The 24299-nt window shown below is 42.3% G+C and overlaps 1 protein-coding gene across 1 annotated transcript in view; it reads left to right on the forward strand.

Annotated features, from left to right (window-relative positions):
- Positions 1 to 24299, forward strand: part of zgc:56622 (uncharacterized protein LOC326033 homolog) — a 69395-nt gene that overhangs the window by 16372 nt on the left and 28724 nt on the right. Inside the window, exon 4 of the mRNA XM_062022353.1 lies at positions 22601 to 22675. Within this exon, the coding sequence (XP_061878337.1) occupies positions 22601 to 22675 (75 nt within the window). The remainder of the gene's footprint in view (positions 1 to 22600; positions 22676 to 24299) is intronic.

Here is a 24299-nt window from a genome sequence, read left to right on the forward strand (position 1 = left end):
AGAGTACATCAGCCACTCTCTTTGTACTCGTTGTCCATTGGGCAAGTGTGAAGTAAAATGTTCATTGTTTAGGCATCGGGTTTTGCCTCCTAGCCCACTGTTCCTCACAGAAGCTGGATAATGGCTGTGACGGTTGTGAAATGATTTTGCACCTCTTTGAATAAGAACTTCCTTCATTGACTCAGTGAGGGTCTCAGCCCATTTAGCGGGATCACTAGGTAGAGTTGTCACTGTAGATGGTGTTGAAGAAAGATTCAGCTCATTTTCTATGCTGTCCAGAGGTGCAGTGACCTCACATTCATCCGAGCAACTGGCTACTTCTGAATTGGTTGAATCATAAGCATCAGAAGCATTTGGTTCAGTGTCTACACTTGTAGTGGTCTCAGGATCTTGGGAGCTACATGCTAGCTCAGGTGCATTGCTAACCTTAGCTGAATTTGCAGTAGCATTTATAGAATTGCTTTCAGCAGATGTCTTTGTACTGAAGAAGCTGGAGATATTTGGAACACTCTCAAGTAAAACTGATTCCTTTTTTTTCTTTTCTTGCTGAATTTTTTTTCTAGCTCCTCCACTTAAACGTTTATGATCCATATTTCCCTTCTTTCTTTGCACATTGGCTCTTTGCCTATCACAACAGATAAACCAACTATGTGTGTGTGTGTGTGTGTGTGTGTGTGTGTGTGTGTGTGTGTGTGTGTGTGTGTGTGTGTGTGTGTGTGTGAGAGTTTGTTTGTGTGTTTATGATCGGTGCTGCTTCCTTCAAGTGTGTGAGGTGATTTAGAAAACTAGCAACCCAGCATCAACACTCCAAAGCAGAGAATAACAGCTTACTAGCATAGACAATTGAGAGCAGAGAATCAACTGATTCGTCTGATAGACAGCAGGAGAGCAGAGTGGTCAGTGATGATCGAATCAAGAAAATGTCTAAATGGCAAGGGAACAGACTGATTTGTACTGAGGAGAAAGAGAGAGAGAGCCAATTACAGTGAAATATATTCCAAAAGAGCCAAGTGACTAGCTGAAGGCAGGGACAAATGCCTTGGAGTGACCAACAAGAGTGCAAAGTACCAAATGGCAAAATGTGGAAAGACCAACAGGCAGATCTGCTTTTACCTCTTATCTTCACAACCAAAAAGTTGCTAAATGATGTTTTCAGTCGCTAGCCAGGTATGGCCAAAAGACGCGAAATCTAGCGGCAAAGTCGGTCAATCACACTGACAGTGAAACAAATATTTTGAAAAGATAATAATTGTACACCTTTGTGCACTTTAGTCTTCTATCTAAATATTTTCACAAAGGACACCAAGGCAGCTTGCTAGCTATGATGGGAGCAACAATGTCTGATAGACAGCAGGAGAGCAGAGTGGTCAGTGATGATCCAATCAAGAAAATGTCTAAATGGCAAGGGAACAGACTGATTTGTACTGAGGAGAAAGAGAGAGCCAAGTACAGTTAAATATATTCCAGAGCCAAGTGACTAACTGAAGGCAAAGACAACAGCCAGATACCTTAGCAGAGACCAACAAGAATTCAAAGTACCTAATAGCAAGATGGCGAGACCAACACAATAAATTGTATTAGGATTTAATTTATTAACGTTAATCTTAACAGCCAAAAAGTTGCTGAATAATGTTTGTAGTCGCTAGCCAGGTATGCCCAAAACAAGAGTCGCTAAACCTAGCAGCAAAGTTGCTTAATTGCAACACACTCTAGGATTCAGGGGAATTAAGGATAATAAAGATATTAATTGTACAACTTTTTGTACTTTTTTTCTAGTTTTTTGAGTCGCCAGCCATGTATGGCCAAAAGTCGCTAATTGAATGCCAACGTTGCTTAATCGCCAACACACTGGGACTCACTGAAGGACTGACTGAATAAAAAAGATAATTAAGATAATTGTGTACTTTTCTCTTCTGATATTTTCTCTAAGGACCCCAAGCTATCTGCAAGCAGCAATAATGTCTGACAGACAGGAGAGCAGAGTGGTCAGTGATGAATGGCAAGGGAACAGGCTGATTTGTACTGAGGAGAAAGAGAGAGAGAGAGCCAATTACAGTGAAATATATTCCAAAAGAGCCAAGTGACTAGCTGAAGGCAGGGACAAATGCCTTGGAGTGACCAAGAAGAGTGCAAAGTACCAAATGGCAAAATGTGGGAAGACCAACAGGAAGATCTGCTTTTACCACTTATCTTCACAACCAAAAAGTCGCTAAATGATGTTTTTAGTCGCTAGCCAGGTATGGCCAAAAGACGCGAAATCTAGCGGCAAAGTCGGTCAATCACACAGTGAAACAAATAATTTTAAAAAGATAGTAATCGTACAATGTCTTGTACTTTTGTCTTCTTTCTTAATATTTCTCAAAGGACACCAAAATGTCGCTATCTGCAGGCAGCTTGCTAGCTATGATGGCAGCAACAATGTACCTTAGAGTGACTGACCAACAAGAGCTCAAAGTACCTAATGGCAAAATGTGGAGAGACAGACACAATAAATTGCATTAAGATGAAGAGAACTGTTGCTATTATTAATCTTAACATCAACCAGAAAGTCGCTAAATGTCACCAGCCAGGTATGGCCAAAAGTTGCTTAATTGGCCACACACAGTAACAGAGAAACTAACAAAAAAAAGATCATAAAGATAATAGTTGTACAACTGTGTGTACTTTTGTCTTCTTTCTAAATATTTTCCCAAAGGACACCAAAATGTTGCTATCTGCAGGCGGGAGCGTGCCTATGTTCCCCGGGTCCTATATTCCCCGGGTCCTATGTTCCCCGGTTGTTCCTGGGTCTTTGTATGCGACCGGGGAACTTAGGACCCTTTTTCTAAAAAAGGGTCCTATGTTCCCTGCATTGTATCTGGCGAAATTGCGAAATTGTGCCCTGACCAAAACCATCCCTAAACCTAACCTGTCACAGGGCGTTGTGGAGCACTTTTTTTTGGCGAAATTGTGCCCTGACCAAAACTATCCCTAAACCTAACCTGTCACAGGGCGTTGTGGAGCACTTTTTTGGCGAAATTGTGCCCTGACCAAAACCATCCCTAAACCTAACCTGTCACAGGGCGTGCGGCAGCAGATAGAGCAACTCAAACGCGAACTTCCTTCCTTCGACAACTTAAACGCGTCTCTGTCATGCGTGTCTGCGTGCGTCTTACTTAGTCGCGCATTGGAAGCAGCGGGGAACATAGAACCCTTTTCTGGAAAAAGTGTTGTACGTTCCCCGCAGCGGGGAACATAGAACCCTTTTTTTTAAAAAGGGTCCTTAGTTCCCCGGTAGAGGGGAACATAGGACCCGGGTAACATAGGGACGGGGAACATAGGGATGACCCGCTGCAGGCAGCTTGCTAGCTATGATGGCAGCAACGATGTCTGCCAGACAGGAGAGAGTGGTCAGTGACGATCGAATCGAGAAAATGACAAAATGGGTCAAAGACCAAAAAGTTATTAACTGACAGCAGTGACAAATGTCAGACTGTAAACTTTCTCGAAAGAAAAGGACAAAATGGGAAGATGCTGATAATAACAGCAAAATGGAAAATATAAGAATTTCCAAGTAATGCTCAACTCAAGTGTGTGTGTGTGTGTGTGTGTGTGTGTGTGTGCGCGCGTTAAACTTCTTGTTGAATGATTTCAAATTATCTCTGAGTCTGAACTGAGGGAAAGGAAACCAAATTTTGAGCAGTCTCTCACGAGTTCAAAATACCAAATGAGGAGATTCTAAAAGAACAGACCGGTTTATGAAAGACTTGATGGGGGAGGGGCACAGCTAAGAATACTTGAGTGAGATTCTGTGATCCAAATTCGAGATAGAGCTTTTTGATAATGATAATTTGTCAGAGTAAGGTTGTGTAATCAAAATTTGAGAATGAGCTTTGTCAATCAATCAAGAATATTTGCATTAAGTTCTGTGATCAAAATTCAGAAACAACCTTTAATAATTGATAAAGAATATGTGAGTGAGGTTGTGTGATCCATCCAATTTGAGAATTAGCTTTGATAATAATGATTGAGAGCCTCTGGCCCTCTGTGGATCATGGCCGCGGGGCCAATTTTGCCTGGCCCCTTGGGGCCTCTGTGGGTCGTGGCCGCGGGGCCAAGTTGGCCTGGCCCCTTGGGGCCTCTGACCCTCTATGGATCGGGGCCAAGTTGGCCTGACCCCTCGGGGCCTCTGGCCCTCTATGGATCATGGCCGCGGGGCCAAGTTGGCCTGACCCCTTAGGACCTCAGGCCCTCTGTGGGTCGCGGCCGCGGGGCCAAGTTGACCTGGCCCCTTGGGGCCTCTTACCCTCTATGGATCGTGGCCGCGGGGCCAAGTTGACCTGGCCCCTTGGGGCCTCTGGCCTTCTGTGGCTCGCGGCCGCGGGGCCAAGTTGGCCTGGCCCTTTGGGGCCTCTGGCCTTCTGTGGGTCGTGGCCGCGGGGCCAAGTTGGCCTGGCCCCTTGGGGCCTCTGACCGTCTATGGATCGTGGCCGCGGGGCCAAGTTGACCTGGCCCCCTGGGGCCTCTGACCCTCTATGGATCGTGGCCGCGGGGCCAAGTTGGCCTGGCCCCTTGGGGCCTCTGACCGTCTATGGATCATGGCCGCGGGGCCATGTTGGCCTGGCCCCTTGGGGCCTCTGGCCCTCTGTGGGTTGCGGCCGCGGGGCCAAGTTGACCTGGCCCCTTGGGGCCTCTTACCCTCTATGGATCATGGCCGCGGGGCCAAGTTGGCCTGGCCCCTTGGGGCTTAAGATTATTATTTTTGCAAAAGTAGTTTTGCTTGGGTCGCGGCCGCGGGGCCAAGTTGGCCTGGCCCCTTGGGGCCTCTGGCCCCCTGGGCCTGGGCCCGGTAGGCCCGGTCATTAATCCACCTATGGACACAGGCACACGCACATAGATAAACCAACAAATCCATACACAGGCCGGCGGGGCAGCGATCAGGGCCCGGCACCCACTGTCCACCGAGAACCAGCCGATCACCTTACCCCTCACCCCAGGGACAACCCCCGACAAGCACGCTCCAACACAACGGCACGACATCGGGCGTGAAGGACGGTGCGGCAGAGCGCAAGGGCAGGTTCGGGCCGACACCCGACAAGCCAACCAACACGACAATAAACAAGAACGAAGCAGGTGTTGTGCCTGAAAACGCACCCCTGCCATAGAATGCACCCCCTGACGCGGGAGCGCGCTTACGTCACTCGCTTACGTCACTCGTCTCGAAAAGTATATCTAAACTCGGCTGTAATCACCGAAGTGGCTGAAATCGCCTCTTTTAAATCGCCTCTTTCGGCATAAAAAAAGTACATAAAGTGAAATAATCCAAGTTTTCTTTACTTTCGGATGGATTAAAAATTGTGAGCCTTTAATAATTTCGCCGTCATTCAAGTGGCTGAAATCGCCTCTTTCGGCATAAAAAAGTACATAAAGTGAAATAATCCACGTATTCTTTACTTGTGGATGGATTAAAAATTGTGAGCCTTTAATGATTTCGCCGTCATTAGATCAAAAGTACATAAAGTGAAATAATCCAAGTTTTCTTTACTTTTGGATGGATTAAAAATTGTGAGCCTTTAATGATTTCGCCGTCATTCAAGTGGCTGAAATCGCCTCTTTCGGCATAAAAAAGTACATAAAGTGAAATAATCCACGTATTCTTTACTTGTGGATGGATTAAAAATTGTGAGCCTTTAATGATTTCGCCGTCATTAGATCAGATAAGGCGAAAACAATAACCAATTAATATTGGAATATTTGCTGTCCCGAAAATGTAGTATTAATTGTCTACCTTGACAGTTTACTGGAAAGAATATATACACCAAAGTAAACCTCACTATGTACTTTTTTAGAGACATCAAGGAGAATGAATGTTTGCTGCTTCATTCGACGTGTTGTCGTGATCCAATACTCGTATTTTAAAAAATATGACATTTTCTTTAACTTTAAGAAGCTCATGGGTGGATGGATGAATAAATAAATGAATGCATCTGATATCTACGATTGATTTGGTTTTAAGAAGTTTCAAATTGAACATTCACAAATAACGTTAAGTATCCGAAGTACCAGAGGTGGAGTTAGGGTGGCGGTGCATTTTCCACAGCTGCCGTAAAATGCACCCCCTATCTATCTCTGACTAGGAAGGTCATAGAGACTTGGCACTTACCCTGGTGACTCATCATAGCCCCCTCAGTGTACAGTGAAAACCATGTGAAAATTGGACCACCAGAAGTGGAGTTAGGGTGGGGGTGCATTTTCAGGCAGGACGTTCAGGCCTGCTGCCTGAGAATGCACCCCCTATCTATCTCTGGTTAGGAAGGTCATAGAGACTTGGCACTCACCCTGGTGACTCATCATAGCCCCCTCAGTGTACAGTGAAAACCATGTGATGATCGGACTACCAGAAGTGGAGTTAGGGAGGGGGTGCATTTTCCACAGCTGCCGTAAAATGCACCCCCTATCTATCTCTGGCTAGGAAGGTCATAGAGACTTGGCACTCACCCTGGTGACTCATCATAGCCCCCTCAGTGCACAGTGAAAACCATGTGAAAATTGGACCACCAGAAGTGGAGTTAGGGTGGGGGTGCATTTTCAGGCAGGACGTTCAGGCCTGCTGCCTGAGAATGCACCCCCTATCTATCTCTGGCTAGGAAGGTCATAGAGACTTGGCACTCACCCTGGTGACTCATCATAGCCCCCCCCCCAGTGCACAGTGAAAACCATGTGATGATCGGACTACCAGAAGTGGAGTTATGATGGGGGTGCATTTTCCACAGCTGCCGTAAAATGCACCCCCTATCTATCTCTGGCTAGGAAGGTCATAGAGACTTGGCACTCACCCTGGTGACTCATCATAGCCCCCTCAGTGTACAGTGAAAACCATGTGAAAATTGGACCACCAGAAGTGGAGTTAGGGTGGGGGTGCATTTTCAGGCAGGACGTTCAGGCCAGTTGCCTGAGAATGCACCCCCTATGTTTTTCTTGGTATGTACAGTGTCCCCCGTCTTCAGGTCAGAGGAGAAGAAATATAATTTCTTATCAAACAAGGTATAATGCAATTTCTTTTAATGCAAACAAATAACAAAATCCACACATTGTTAAATAATTTATATATCCAATATTCAAAGTCAAACGTCAAATAAAGTAAAGAAATCAAAATAGAACACTTTTTTGTAATGAAATTTAACTTCTCAGAAGCAACTATACATCTACAAACAAAAATATTATTAGATATTGGGCAGAAGGTCATAACATAAAAATAGTTTAATACTTCCAACCCCCCCATCCCTCATCATGAACATGCAGGGCACAGGTAATCCCCATCCACATCTGGCCTCAGGACACACTCGTGGTGAAACCACCTGTCACAGATGTCACAGCAGATCTAAGGTGAGAGAGGATGGAGGTGAGGAGGCAGATAAGATGGGCCATTAAATGTACTGTATATAAATTCCGGATTTAAATAATTCATCATTATCACTGTTACAGCTCTATATACTGCAATAATTATGTTATCTACGCCCTGCTATTTCACAGCCGGACTGTATTGCACAGTGAAAACATACCCATTGAGGGTTATCGCTCTCCTCCATCCCACAGCTGTGACAGACATTGCTGAGATCATCTGTTCCAAAAAAGAGTTTGTATCAATATTCACTCTCAAATTTCTTCAAATATCTTGCTGAAATTAAAATAAACTCCAGTAATATGTAATTGTATTAGGCTGTCCTGATTATTTGATTTAATCTGTGCCATCAATATTTTTTATGGTTTAAAAATGTTAGTGGCAAACCTCATTTGAAATACATCATTATTTACCGAGAAATATTTACAGGTTAGAATCTGTTTTTAAATGTGTTAAAGTAAAGCAAGATGTTAAGCAGTCAACCAATTTTCAAATGCTTAAAATCAAGACTGTCTTGTATTATCTAGAGCAGGGGTCCCCAAACTACGGCCCGCGGGCCAGATCCGGCCCCCATGCATCCAAAATCCGGCCCACAGGAAGTCCCAAGTTAAACAAAAAGTTTTTGGTTTTTATTTTTTTATTTTATTTTTTTTAAATCTTTCCTTTCTAATCCATTATATATATATATATATATATATATATATATATATATATATATATATATATATATATATATATATATATAATATTATATATATATATATATATATATATATATATATATATATATATATATATATATATATATATATATATATATATATATATATATATATATATATATATATATATACACAGCCTGGCTCCTGGCCTAATTTTTTTAACCCAATGTGGCCCCCGAGTCAAAAAGTTTGGGGACCCCTGACATAGAGGGTTAAAAGAAAGTGAGACAGTAGGACCCAGAGGACCCCTTTCACACATGCACTATTAATGTTACTTAAATGATTCCAGAATATCCAGCATTTATAAATTGATACAATATAGTGTCTTGTACCAAGGTTATGGGCCATTTCAGGTTTGAACTAAGCATTTGGATACAGTGCTGTACATTCCTCTATAATGATTTACCCCCTCCCCTGTCATTTCAACTGAAGGGCATGTGTTTAAAACAGCTCAAACATGAAGTAATTAATATTGATCTGCTAAAAATAAAATTCACCTGTTTCTTGAAGGAGGACAGTGGCAATATCCAGTCTCAAATTGTTCACAGCCGTAAGATGCGTCTCGATGTTAATTGGCTGCCCTTTCAATATTTTCTCTGCAAACTAAAAAAAACTTAGGTTAGCGTACAAGCATCTTATGATAAATACATAAACTAGCAAGATGCTAAGATCCATGTTTTTACTTTGAGCAACATATGAATATACGCAAGCTATTCTTGTTAACATCAAAATTTTGGGCTAACCAGGTCATGGATTTCTCTTATGAAAAAAAGGAATGACCTTGAGGTTGTCCACATTGTTTCAGTAGTGTACAGTACACTTACTTTTGAGGCCAGGACACCACATGATGTGCCATCTTGCTGGCGTGCATGGGCCAGGGTGCTGCATGCCCACCTTGTCACATTGCAGTTCCATGTTCCTTTTAGATTTCCCCAATGGATCCAAAAAAGGCATCTCCTCTCATGTGGGTAGATGACCTTTGTATTTTTAACATGGAAACAAGATAAGTGAGGCACAAACCTACTATTGGACAGATTAATCTGTAAGATTGAAATGGTACATGAAAATTTTTTAGACTTCAGAAATGGCATTTGAAAGGGAGTTCAACCCTTGAAAACCACTGATACAGATCTTATAAAAGCAAGATTTGCACAGTACTTCTCATCTCACCGTCAACATCCAGTGGTGGTGTTCATTCATTATTCCCACAAGGATGGAGAATGCCATTGGATTGAGCTGTAAATAAGAGGAACTAATGAAAATGTATTGCATAATCAAAGAAACAAATTCCATGTGCATAACAGTCCCCTAGACATACTGTCCAGAGTCTTGGTAATTTTCCTAGCCAAATTGCCGTCATCGAAAAACTGTCGATGACACCAAACTTGTGTGCACTTGTTTTATTGTGGTTCCTCACAAGACAGGTGAGGTAGGCATTGATTACCTATGAAAGATTGAAAAATAAATTAATTGTGCGTGAGACATGCAGTTCCATATGTTGACTGACTCTGTGTGTAAATGCTACATATATTCAGTATGGAGGAACAGTTATCAACAAATTTTGCCGGTCACCAAATTGCAATTTATGTATTATTGACTTTATTAATAGAAAATAATCCTGATTAAAATGTGTATAGTCCAGAATTGCACATATGTGAAGTGATGTAAAGGCATCAGACAAAAATGACAGCATAATACCTCGCTCTCAAGCTCCTGGTTGGGACCAACCTTCTGGATGTCCCAAAAATACAATTTGAATTTTTCAATCTTTGAAAGAAGGACATGGGCCTTCTTCCCTGCAAATGCCTCTTTCACATCTGCAGAAGATGAACCATGTCAAACTATGAAACATGCTGTATTCATTATACTTTTATTATAACATAAACCCCTTCTCAAAAACATATTTTCCATTTAAACCACAATTCTTAAAAATGTTACGATTTCCTTTTCTGAAAATTATGAGTTGTGTTCATTTTGCATGAATGCAACAAAGGAGTAACAAGCTTTACGCTCCTAACTTTTTTTCCCAACTGAGTAAGCACAGAATGACAAAAAACGTACATTTTTTGATTGAAATTTTTTTATATTTTGGAGTTTTTTCCTCTTTTTTTCCAAAACAAGCAGCTGGAGGTGAGGAGGCTGGTGGAGGTGAAGGTGAGGAGGCTTGTGCAGCTGGAGGTGAGGAGGCTGGCGGAGGTGGAGGTGAGGAGGCTTGTGCAGCAGGAGGTGAGGAGGCTGGTGGAGGGGAGGAGGCTTGTGCAGCTGGAGGTGAGGAGGCTTGTGCAGCTGGAGGTGAGGAGGCTGGCGGAGGTGGAGGTGAGGAGGCTTGTGCAGCAGGAGGTGAGGAGGCTGGTGGAGGTGAGGAGGCTTGTGCAGCTGGAGGTGAGGAGGCTTGTGCAGCTGGAGGTGAGGAGGCTTGTGCAGCTGGAGGTGAGGAGGCTGGCGGAGGTGGAGGTGAGGAGGCTTGTGCAGCAGGAGGTGAGGAGGCTGGTGGAGGTGAGGAGGCTGGTGGAGGTGGAGGTGAGGAGGCTGGTGGAGGTGGAGGTGAGGAGGCTGGTGGAGGTGGAGGTGCTGTTAGGGTGGATTTGGCCAGACGAATGACGGTGGGGCGGGGTGGTTTGGCTGGATATGAAGCAGCGGGTGTCTGAGGTGGTGTAGAAGGGGTTGTGGAAGACTGTATTTGATGAGGTATACGCGCCACTTCATGCCTAACCTTGATGAGGTGGTCAATGTTTACCCTCCGGAAAACTTTACCATTTTGTCCTTCCAAATCTGCACTTTTGCCCTCCAGTGCTGTTACTTTGTACGGGCCCAGGAAGTTTTCCTCCAACTTCCCACCCTTCCTCTGCTGGTTCCTGACGTTCTGCCGCCAGACCTGCTCTCCAACTTTAATATTTGTCTTTGGTGCACCTGTTGTCAGCCTCCGCCTGGTGCGCTCCTGCTGCTTTGCCGCATTGCTGAGCACAATATCCCTCACGCTCTCCAGCCGCTCTATGTCCTCCCCCAGAGCTTCCTCTCCCACATTGGCCTCAACACTGCTGTCCAACTGTGAACAAAAAAGTATTTTGCAGGAATTTTTTTCAAATGTTTTTCACAGGAGACAGTGTAGCTTGTTTGCCTTTGCATTAACACTGTTTCCGGTTGCATTTACAGAGCAGAGTTTCTATTGAAACTCGTAATTAAATCATCAATCAAAATCAAGGAGCATGGTTATCCGGAAAGGTAAACTGACGAACAGGTTCAAGCTGCAAGTGCAAGGAGAAGTGATTCCATCGATTGAGGAGAACCCTATAAAGTGCCTTGGAAAGTGGTTTGACAGCTCGCTTACTGACAGGAACATCACCAGTACAGAGAAGCAGACAGAGGAGTGGCTGAGGAGGATTGAAAAATCAGGACTCCCTGGTAAATTCAAAATATGGCTCTACCAACATGGACTGTTACCAAGACTCATGTGGCTGTTGACGGTGTATGACATCCCTATGACATGCGTAGAAGGAGTGGAGAGAAAGGTCAATAAGTACCTCAGAAAATCGCTGGGAATCCCTCCAAGCTTCACATCAGTAGGCCTCTACATAAGATCAGGACAGCTCCAGCTTCCCTTGTCATCCGTGGTGGAGGAATTCAAGGTAGCAAAGTGCAGAGTCTTAATGACATACAGAGACTCCCAGGACGAACAAGTCAGACACGCAGGCGTCACTACAAGATCAGGACGCAAGTGGGCAGCTGACACATCTGTTGCACAAGCTGAAAGCATGTTGAGGCTACGTGACATCATAGGAACGCCATGCACAGGAAGACAAGGTCTTGGAACTTCCCATGTCCAACAGTGGAGTAAGGCAGAACCCAGAGAAAGAAGAGCTATGATCCAGGAGGAAGTACGGAACCTGGAAGAGGAAGGTCGGAAATCCAGAGCAGTGGAACTAGCGTCCCAGGGAGCCTGGACCAAATGGGACCTCCCCAAGAGAAAGATCACGTGGGCGGATCTATGGAAGCTGGAACCATTCCGCATCTCTTTCTTGCTGAGATCAGTGTATGACACACTCCCGACTCCAACAAACTTGCACAGATGGGGCATGAGAGAGGATCCACTGTACAACATTTGCGGACAGAAGGGTACCTGGCGCACATCCTGTCAGGGTGTAAAACAGCACTCACCCAAGGGAGATACAGATGGCATCATGACAAGGTGCTCATGACACTGGCTAACACCCTGGAGCAGCAGAGATGCAAGAAACGGCAACCACAAGGGAGAACAACATCAATCCAGTTCGTGAGGGAGGGAGAAAAGCCACCAACCACAGCAACATCTAGGAAGAGCCTATTGCAAATGGCCCGTTCTTGGGACATGAAGGTAGACCTGGGAGGAAGGCTTCAGTTCCCCCATGTTGTCCAGACAACCCTGAGACCGGATGTGGTGCTGTGGTCTGAAGAGGCAAAGAAGATCATTCTCATAGAACTCACAGTCCCATGGGAAGAAGGGTGCGACCAAGCCTTCGAAAGGAAAAGTGCCAAATACCAGGACCTTTTGAATGACTGCAGGGGAAAAGGATGGCAGGCATGGTTGTTCCCGGTCGAGGTCGGCTGCAGAGGATTCCCTGACCAGTCGGTATGGAGAATGCTCACAGCCTTGGGAATAACAGGGAAGGAGAGAAAGACAGCAGCTAGCAGGATGGGGGAGGCAGCAGAGAGAGCCTCTTGCTGGTTATGGAGCAGGAGAGACGAGATGAGCTGGAAGCCAGGAGGAGGAGATAGGCAGTGACTTGGCCACCACTGCCGGCCCACCAGCGGTAGGGTGTTATGGTTCAGTGTCGAAACACCCAATGACCGCTGGATACCATCTGATGATATCAAGTCCTCCTGGCCAAGGCTCCATTCACCTAAGGTGAATGAAGAGGAAAGCATCTCCGGATGTAATATAATCATGGTAGGATTTCTTCACTAACCCTGTAGTGCTCAGGGACCTCTGATGGGTAGCGGGCCTCTCTCCCAAACATAAAAAAAAGGGGAGTATGACGTGGTCATTTGTTTTTTTGTTCGGAGCCCAAACATAATGGCATCAAGGTATTCGTCCCAAGTTTCAGGTTTTGTGCCCACAAGTTTGCTGAGCGCCCTGGAAAATAAAACATATTCAATTTTGAAATTACAATTTGCATTTGTCAAAAACCCCACAATTGAATTGTACTAGCGTAAACTGAAGACCACATAGATCATATTTAATGAATAGATTGACCCCAGAAAAGGTAGTAGCTATATTTCCTTCACCTTTGGATGGTCCCATTCATCCTCTCCACCAAACCATTAGTCTGAGGATGGTAGGGGGCACAGAGGCTCCGCTGGATGCCCAGCTTGGCACACACACTCCTGTTAATCTGTAAATGTAGAGTGCACATACTGTACGTCTTAGGATATGTAGCATTTTGTATTAACCACAAAAAAGTTTATATGTAAAAATGAATGTGGGAACACTAATATTTGGAAGCTGTTACAATGTACACATGAATTCAGTCAAATAGTTGTCGTGGTTTACATATTTACCGCACTGACAAATTCTGTGCCTTGGTCCGTCAAAATCCTTTTTGGTGCCTCAAACTGATGAAAATTTTTTATAATGCATTCGGTCACCTCTGCCGCATTTTTGGATTTTAATGGATAAGCCTGTGGCCATTTAGTGAAATAATCAATCATGACACAGATATATTGATTGTCATTTTTTGTCATGGTTAATTTTCCCACCAGGTCCATGCCTATAAGCTCAAAAGGGTGTTTGACCTAAAAAAGTAGAATAAAGAACATCAGATTAGGAGCAGTATCATTGGAGACAGTTTAATAATTTATTGGGTGTAAATAAATACAAATATCAAAATCTATTTTAATATGTTAACATGCTGTTGTGTAGTAGTAATTAACCTTCCTCTTATATTTCAATTGACATGTTTTTACAGCTTCCTCTGTGACCCTCGGACTCAGAGCAAAGCCATGGAAGAAAATATATATATAAAATATATTTACCTTTATAGGTGTGTATTCCACCTCCTTTTTTATTATGGGCTGGCTGGCCTGGCAAACGGTACAATCGGCGACCTGCAAACAACACAATTCATATGAACAACGTTACCATCAGCTGGCAACATTTGGTGACTGTCATTTCATATTCTGTGAAATAACATAAGGACCAGTTATAAAACTGTGTAATAAAGGAAACTTCTAGTAGGATTAGATAAAAAGCGAATTTGCTTCAAGTGTCATTGAATTACCCATTTATCAATGTCCGCGGCCATTCCAGGCCAGAAATATCTCTTGGAAATGGCGTCTTTGGTCTTTTTTTGTCCCGTGTGGGCTCCTATGGCACTGGCATGGAACTCAATGAAGACATCATTGGCCTCTTTTCTGTCCACACACAACCTTCGTTTTTTGGGGGATTTGGTCACACCGATGTAGTACATTTCCTCTCCTAAGAAATACATTGGAAAATATATCAACCCCAAGAAACATTTTCTTGTGAAGGTTGCTACAGCCAGATGGGTTTGCTATCATGTTGAGACACCCAATGTTAAAGATGAATTGGATAAATAAAAATTAGCCATGGAGGGCTTCATGTTCAGCTGCAACTGCATGAAATGTTTAAAAATTCCTGAAGAAAAGTTGTATCATGTAAAATGATTTGCAGAGAAACCTGTAGCAAAATAAAAGAAAAAAATGGAGACACAGGCAAAGGAAATATTATCGCAACAAGAGATTATTGTGCAAGATTTCCTGCAATAACCATTGTCCATCCTTACCTAAGGCACCACTTACCCCTAATCAGGGTCACAGGTGGTGCTGCAGCCTATCCCAGCAAATATTGGGCAAGGTAGGAAAACATCCTGGGCAGGTAACAAGTCCATCACAGGACACACACAATTGACTCACACGTTCAAACCTAGGGGCCTACTTTTAAATAGTGTCTTCTAATAAAATAATATGAAGGATTTGGAAGTGGATTTAAAATACAATGACAGGGAAGTTAAGTAAACAATTATAACATCTTTAAAAATGATTGATAACACAATTATATGATACCATTATTGTCAAAGTGTGCAAGTTCTGTATCTGCAAATGTATTACTGGTTTTCATGTTTTTTTTCACATTCCCAGGGGAATAACATAAACACATGTCAGAAAGAACATGCCAAACTTGTCAGAAAAACTCTCTAGCGCCGACATATATCGCTCTAAGTAGTTTACTAAGTGTCTTGGATAATACTTGGGGAGTCAATCCTGCACAGTTACATAGCTAAAAGTAGGCCAATATGATATGTGACTTCTTCAAATCTCTTGAATATAAAAGTTTCTGAGAATGACACTCACCTTCAACATTGTACCTTGCGGACTTTCGGCGAATTTCATTTTTTTCAACTTTGGAGATGTCTGTTGAATAAATACCTTTTGTTTTATAGTCCAAAATAGCTCTGTACAATGATCCATTTCCACTAGTAAATCTTGAAACCACTTTGCACATTTGCCAAACTATCGATTTTCCTCAAAATCTGAAAGCTATCAATTAAGTGCGACTGCGGATTGATACCTGGCAATGGAAAAACACCCGTGGTGATATATGTCACCTTCAAAGGGATTTAAATTATATTGTTGCAATTTAACATACATTGATACACAATAACGTAAAATCAACTATAATTAGTTTATTCAAATTTACTCTAGAGTTTAATTGAGAAAAGAAAACGTAAATTGTGAGAAGGTAATATGGCTTGCTTAAATGATATTGTTGCAATTCAACATACATTGATACACAATAAGGTAAAATCAACTATGATTAGTTTATTCAAATTTACTCTAGAGTTTAATCGAGAAAAGAAAACGTAAATTGTGAGAAGGTAATATGGCTTCCTATCAAAATCACTGGCAAATAAAAACAAACGCAGTAATATTGGTATAGATTTTTATTTATTTTGTGTTACATAGAAATAACACTGCACAAGGAACCAACTTTGAAACCATCATTTTCTTTTCTTCTGGAAACATGTTAAGAGACCAATAAGTTGTGTGTTTTGGATTGACACAGTAGTGTGTGTGAGTGTGTGAGTGTGTGTGTGCGCGTGTGTGTGTGTAATATATATATATATATATAAATATATATAATGCACCCCCCACTGCAAGGAAAGGGCTATGATGAGTCACCAGGGTGTGTGTCATGTCTCTATGACCTTCCTAGCCAGAGATAGATAGGGGCTGCATTCTCAGGCAGCAGGCCTAAACGTCCTGCCTGAAAATGCACCCCCACCCTAACTCCACTTCTGGTAGTCCAATTTTCACATGGTTTTCACTGTGCATTGAGGGGGCTATGATGAGTCACCAGGGTGAGTGCCAAGTCTCTATGACCTTCCTAGCCAGAGATAGATAGAGGGTGCATTCTCAGGCAGCAGGCCTGAACGTCCTGCCTGAAAATGCACCCCCACCCTAACTCCACTTCTGGTGGTCCAATTTTCACATGATTTTCACTGTGCACTGAGGGGGCTATGATGAGTCACCAGGGTGAGTGCCAAGTCTCTATGACCGTCCTAGCCAGAGATAGATAGGGGGTGCATTTTAGGGCAGCTGTGGAAAATGCACCCCCATCAAAACTCCACTTCTGGTAGTCCGATCATCACATGGTTTTCACTGTGCACTGGGGGGGGGGCTATGATGAGTCACCAGGGTGAGTGCCAACTCTCTATGACCTTCCTAGCCAGAGATAGATAGGGGGTGCATTCTCAGGCAGCAGGCCTGAACGTCCTGCCTGAAAATGCACCCCCACCCTAACTCCACTTCTGGTGGTCCAATTTTCACATGGTTTTCACTGTGCAGTGAGGGGGCTATGATGAGTCACCAGGGTGAGTGCCAAGTCTCTATGACCTTCCTAGCCAGAGATAGATAGGGGGTGCATTTTACGGCAGCTGTGGAAAATGCACCCCCACCCTAACTCCACTTCTGGTAGTCCGATCATCACATGATTTTCACTGTATACTGAGGGGGCTATGATGAGTCACCAGGGTGAGTGCCAAGTCTCTATGACCTTCCTAACCAGAGATACATAGGGGGTGCATTCTCAGGCAGCAGGCCTGAACGTCCTGCCTGAAAATGCACCCCCACCCTAACTCCACTTCTGGTGGTCCAATTTTCACATGGTTTTCACTGTGCACTGGGGGGGCTATGATGAGTCACCAGGGTGAGTGCAGTCTCTATGACCTTCCTAGCCAGAGATAGATAGGGGGTGCATTTTACGGCAGCTGTAGAAAATGCACCCCCACCCTAACTCCACTTCTGGTAGTCCGATCATCACATGGTTTTCACTGTGCACTGAGGGGGCTATAATGAGTCACCAGGGTGAGTGCCAAGTCTCTATGACCTTCCTAGCCAGAGATAGATAGGGGGTGCATTTTACGGCAGCTGTGGAAAATGCACCCCCACCCTAACGCCACTTCTGGTAGTCCGATCATCACATGGTTTTCAATGTACACTGAGGGGGCTATGATGAGTCACCAGGGTGAGTGCCAAGTCTCTATGACCTTCCTAGCCAGAGATAGATAGGGGGTGCATTTTACGGCAGCTGTGGAAAATGCACCCCCATCATAACTCCACTTCTGGTAGTCCGATCATCACATGGTTTTCACTGTGCACTGGGGGGGGGGGCTATGATGAGTCACCAGGGTGAGTGCCAAGTCTCTATGACCTTCCTAGCCAGAGATAGATAGGGGGTGCATTCTCAGGCAGCAGGCCTGAACGTCCTGCCTGAAAATGCACCCCCACCCTAACTCCACTTCTGGTGGTCCAATTTTCACATGGTTTTCACTGTGCACTGAGGGGGCTACGATGAGTCACCAGGGTGAGTACCAAGTCTCTATGACCTTCCTAGCCAGAGATAGATAGGGGGTGCATTTTACGGCAGCTGTGGAAAATGCACCCCCACCCTAACTCCACTTCTGGTAGTCCGATCATCACATGATTTTCACTGTATACTGAGGGGGCTATGATGAGTCACCAGGGTGAGTGCCAAGTCTCTATGACCTTCCTAGCCAGAGATAGATAGGGGGTGCATTTTACGGCAGCTGTGGAAAATGCACCCCCATCATAACTCCACCTCTGGTACTTCGGGTACTTAACGTTATTTGTGAATGTTCAATTTGAAACTTCTTAAAACCAAATCAATCGTAGATATCAGATGCATTCATTTATTTATTCATCCATCCACCCATGAGCTTCTTAAAGTTAAAGAAAATGTCATATTTTTTAAAATACGAGTATTGGATCACGACAACACGTCGAATGAAGCAGCAAACATTCATTCTCCTTGATGTCTCTAAAAAAGTACATAGTGAGGTTTACTTTGGTGTATATATTCTTTACAGTAAGCTGTCAAGGTAGACAATTAATACTACATTTTCGGGACAGCAAATATTCCAATATTAATTGGTTATTGTTTTCGCCTTATCTGATCTAATGACGGCGAAATCATTAAAGGCTCACAATTTTTAATCCATCCACAAGTAAAGAATACGTGGATTATTTTACTTTATGTACTTTTTTATGCCGAAAGAGGCGATTTCAGCCACTTGAATGACGGCGAAATCAGTAAAGGCTCACAATTTTTAATCCATCCAAAAGTAAAGAAAACTTGGATTATTTCACTTTATGTACTTTTTTTATGCCGAAAGAGGCGATTTAAAAGAGGCGATTTCAGCCACTTCGGTGATTACAGCCGAGTTTAGATATACTTTTCGAGACGAGTGACGTAAGCGAGTGACGTAAGCGAGTGACGTAAGCGCGCTCCCGCGTCAGGGGGTGCATTCTATGGCAGGGGTGCGTTTTCAGGCACAACACCTGCAAGTTCGCCAGCCCCAATAACCACCACGTGCACACGCTGCCACAAATCACAACATCCCCCTCCCCCCACCCCCCACCCCCCGCACCAGACCCAGCAGCCATGGGCGCCCACACCACAAACAAATGGCACCAGAAACAGCGGCTGCAAAACCCCCAGAAAACCAGCACCACCCGATCAAATCAAAGCCGACAACCACACGACAACAGGATCATGGAGACCAGCTAGCGCCAGCTCGCCAGCAAGGCCGGCCCGTGGCATAGGCCGTATAGGCAAATGCTAAGGGCGCCGTCCATCAGGGGGCGCCACGCCAGTGCCACAAATGTTGGAGAAAAAAAAAAAAAAGTTGGTACTATTATTTTTAAATATAAAAAATAATCCCACGTTAATTAAAATGCAAAGTAAAGCCTATTTAATAGAAATATTATTTGTTACAACATTACGCCCCCCCACCCAGAGAGACGTGCGCTCTTTGTGTGTGTGTGTGAGAGTGTGAGTGTGGGGAGGGAAGAGAGAGAGGGGGGAGGGGGGCGTGTCTGATCATGGCGGAGCTGCAGTCGAGTTTGTTACATGGAGATATTTTCACTACTTTTCTTTAGTCGAGCACAAAGAAAATAACATTGTAGTTAAATGTAAATTGTGCTTTGGATCAAAGATCCCATCTACTGCCCAAAACAGCAATTCAAATGTGCTGAAACAAGCTACATAAGCAACATGCTTCGACGAAGCTAGTAAAGAGAGACAGAGACTCCAATGCTACTTTCCCTCCACCACCACCACTTAAGGATTAACTCTGCCTCTGCTCATCATTCAGCACTGAAGGTACACACTCTGTCAATCAATGTTCCCTGTAAGTGTTCATGTGTGAGCAAACGCAAAAACTCCCTGAGCATTCAGTGGAGGCCATGTGAGCAACATCAGACGTGCACACTGTGGCTACACCAGCAGCACACCTGTCCCAAACCTGACTAAATAACAAGTTTAATCTCCATCCATCCATCCATTTTTTACCGCTTGTCCCTTCCGGGGTCGCTGGAGCCTATCTCAGCTGCATTCAGGCGGAAGGCGGGGTACACCCTGGACAAGTCCCCACCCATCGCAGGGCCAACACAGATAGACAGACAACATTCTCTTATTATTATAATCAAATTACAGCAGTCATTTCCATTTCTAATACAAGTGTTTAGGCCCACTTACAATGACAATAACAACAAATATTGTTTTTCATGAACTGTGTACTTGTATTGTTTGTCTGGGTGGAGGTCCTGCTTTGGAAATAATTTGTACCCCTTTCAGACATTGCATTTCGTTCCCATTAAAACATTCACATGTTGCACAATGAGATGTAAGCAGGGGATCATGTGTACATTCCTGCAACTTAATATATTTTTATTAGTATTTATTTAATATACTAACAGCATTTAATGATTAATATTTATAAATTGGGATTCCTAATAAATGACACTAGAATAAGCACACATTTGATTGGTAAATCATAGTGTAACGACCTGGAATGACACTTTATGTGTGGTGTTGGAGTTGTCCCACTTTTTGTGTGGCTGTAAACGCATCACTGGCTAAGTGCCATATGTGCATGTGTTGGCGCAAGTGAGAAAGAGCGAGCGGCTGCTGTTGATATAACAAAGTTGCTTTTGGTCTGGTTTGTACTGCAGAAAATGACCACTTTTGCTAGACATAATTTTTTTACTAATGTATTGGTGATGTGTTTATGGCCGACAATAAAGAGTTTTGCTCAGTAAAGTGATGGATGGAATTCATGTCCTCAAAGCGTCTCGACAGACGTTACAATATTTGAACAATGATGACGAAAACTGTTTTCTCTGTCGTGTCCGTGTGTCGAAAATTGTTATGCACTTATTTTTTTATTTGATTTTGTGCGTGGCATAGATTTGCCGTGCGCAGAGGACGCTTGAGCAGTGCGCAATTGCACAGGCGCGCACCTTAGAGGGAACGTTGCTGTCAATTCTCTTATATACTCTTTCATTCTAGACTTCTAGAGTGTTTAATTATCACATCACTCTAAATGTATAGACTATAAAGTTCACAAACATAAAGAGGGATGCTAGAGGGCCAGGCCAATCTTTCCTTATCTCTAAACTAAAACTGGGGAAATGTGTCGAGTGTTCTGGGCTTCAGACATGATTTTGTGTCAGAATTCCTTTAGGAAAAAATGCATGAGTAGGCTTTGTGTATGTAGTGTGTGCCTTTCTTGCTTTTCAGCTATGATGTTATTATGCTGTTTGTTACTTATGTATGTTATGTTGCAGCTATTTAAAATAGTTTTGTCAATTTGTTCTGGCCAAAAACAAATTGGCCCTTTGAAACATATCTTTGTCTTTGTGTGTTGTGTGTAGAGCACATTGCTTAGCAGAGTTCAGTGATGCAAATGCATGTCAAGTTGATCAACACATTGCATTATTCTCCAGTGCAATAACAGTACTGAAATGAAGGCTAAAAGGGCATTAATGGGAGCTTTAAAAAAAAAAGAAGAAAAAAAGAAGTAACTAAATAGTTACTTTTCACAGTAACGCATTACTTTTTGGTGTAAGTAACTGAGTTACTTTTAAAATGAAGTAACTACTAACTGTAACTAGTTACTGGTTTTCAGTAACTAACCCAACACTGGTGATAGTAACCTGGCTTTTTAGCATTAAGCTAATGTTACATGATTCGGCAATTGCTAATCAATAAATAGCTAGTTCTGTTTTAACGTCGGGTTAATATTGTGGAGGGGGCTAAATTGTTATGGAAAATAATAATTTAACGTTAGGTAATTACAGTACTCCTACGGTCCCACCTTACATTCCTCAGGGACATTAGTATTAGATCTTTTAAGCAGGTGTTTTTTGTTTGCATTGTTATTGCCTTCTGGTTAGCTAATGTTTGCCCTGCAGGTAATAGTCACTTTTCCACCCCTTTATATATTAGGTATAGTTGTAAGCCTAGTTGTTAAAGTGCACATCATTAATGTTAATTAAGCAATATCACATGAGAGGGAATGCTGTTTTTTAATTTGAGCACTGCTGTGATTCGGTTAAAGATAATCATAACATAACATTCTCATATAATATATTATACTGTTACTTTGCAGTCTGCTATTCAGCATTTCACTGTAATGATGACAATAAATTGTTAGATATTCATTTTTTATTTTTTGTATTCATTTATTTATTCATATTTTTTTTTATCTTGTTAACTATTCTGATTGTTAATTTGCTTTCTTTAAGTAAAGAAAAAAGGTCAAAGACAAAGCTATTCAGTTTCTTGTGAGTATATACACTTCACTGCCGATGTGGGGGTGCGCCACCTAAAATCTTGCCTAGGTCGCCAGATTGGTTAGGGCCGGGCCTGCTCGCCAGTAAGCCCAAATGCCAACACGCAAACAAAAGACATCAACACCTCCCCCACCAAAAGACCCCGCCCCCCAATCCAAACCTGCAGAAACGCACCACCTCCCAAACAAACGAGACAGCACCTACACCACCCAACAGGAAGCGAAACCTGCACAACGCCACACAAACATAAAAATAAAAATAAATAAATAACATTTTGTTGCTTTTTAATGTGCTTACTAATTGATAAGTTGTTACGAATATTTAATGTTCTTCATTGTCTCCTTAGAAAACAAGTGATGATTTCTTCAGGAATGAAGGAACGATTTTAACTTCTGACGTCGACTACTTGGAGTTATGGAGGGTAAGGTACCTTACTATGTTCTGTTATTTTATATTTCATATTGTTACATTGTCTAATATATTTCATATTGCTACATTCTCTCATATATTTTATGTTACCACATTGTATTATATAGTATTAAATGCCTTTTGAGTCTGGCTGTTTTGTTTGCTTATGGAACAAGTTACATTGAATAACTTTTTTGATTCCTGTTCTTGTACTAAGCTTCGCCATAGCTTCCCATGCTATTGGCACGCTTTTCTGTTGTTTTATATTTCCTGCCTGATTTATGGAAAATAAATCATCTTCCTACCTGCACGCTCGCTCTGGAGTTCAGTCTGCATCTTGGGGAAACCATCCGCGCATTACCCTGCGACCCATCTGTAACACAAAGACACAAAATTCACTTTTATGACTAATATTCATATTTTTGGGAACGTCTATTAATGGTGTGGCACATTGGCACCGGAGACTGGGGAATGTCCCGACTTGTGTCACGTACAGCTGCTGCCGCAAGAAGCTCTCCTTTGTTGTAATAATAAAATGAGTACCGTAGTCAAACAACAGCCAAGTCTTTCGTATCCTTTTTGATTGTGCTGGCATTTTTAAATATAAAACATCGCATTCAACCAAATGCTACATCAATTTCACATGAAACTCTAATCTGGCTCAAGTAAGCAGGCTACTTTTATGAACACATGTCGTTGTAAGTTACACAAAATACATTTAAATTAAGCATTATTGGAGTTATTTAACTTTATGTATCATTGCAGCGACTATCTTTTCAAACAGGAAGAAGCAACTAATTTCCCAGAGTCAGTTTTGTGCCAAGCCATGCACACGTCTGCCGTCAATTTCAAGTTGATTGCCACCTAAAAAAGAAATGTGCTTGGATTTGTTGGCACACACTTTAACACATCTGAATTAGGGAGTGCAAAATGTAAAAAATCAGTCACACTTTTCTAAAAGACACATTTCTCACATTTAACTCACTTTTTTCACATGTAGCTAATTTCCATCATGTTTAAGTTTAAATTAAATTGTGACTCTAAATGTCATACCTAAATATTAAATGTAAATCTAAATGTTGAATTCAAATCTAAATGGTAACTTTAAATATAAATATAAACATAAATCTACATATAAATGTTAAAGGTCAAGGTTAAATCCGACAAGCCGACAAGCTTTAGATTTGTATTCAACATTGTAGATGTATATTTAACATTTAGATATAACATTTAAAGTTGCCATTTAATTTAAACTTAAATGTGATGAAAATTAGCTAAATGTGAGAAAAGTGAGTTAAATGTGAGAAAAGCGATCTAAATGTGAGAAATATATCTGCGTGAAAAGTGTGACAGAATTTTTACATTCAGCACCTATACTGAATGTAAAAAAAATGGTAAATCTAGATTTTAAATCTAAATCTAAAACTTAAAGTTAAATGTTAAATGTAAATATAAATGTTAAAAATAAATGTTGAATCTAAATATAAATGTTGAAGGTAAATATTAAACCTAAATCTTAAATCTAACTCTAAATCTAAATGTAAGTGCTAAATCTCTCAATAGTGTTAAGATGAATATTTTTAGAAATCAAAATTTTTCACCACTCAGCTACAAAGCCGCGCCCACACCTCTGCCTA

The sequence above is a fragment of the Entelurus aequoreus genome, linkage group LG16 (genome assembly GCF_033978785.1).
Source record: "Entelurus aequoreus isolate RoL-2023_Sb linkage group LG16, RoL_Eaeq_v1.1, whole genome shotgun sequence".
Lineage (NCBI taxonomy): Eukaryota > Metazoa > Chordata > Actinopteri > Syngnathiformes > Syngnathidae > Entelurus > Entelurus aequoreus.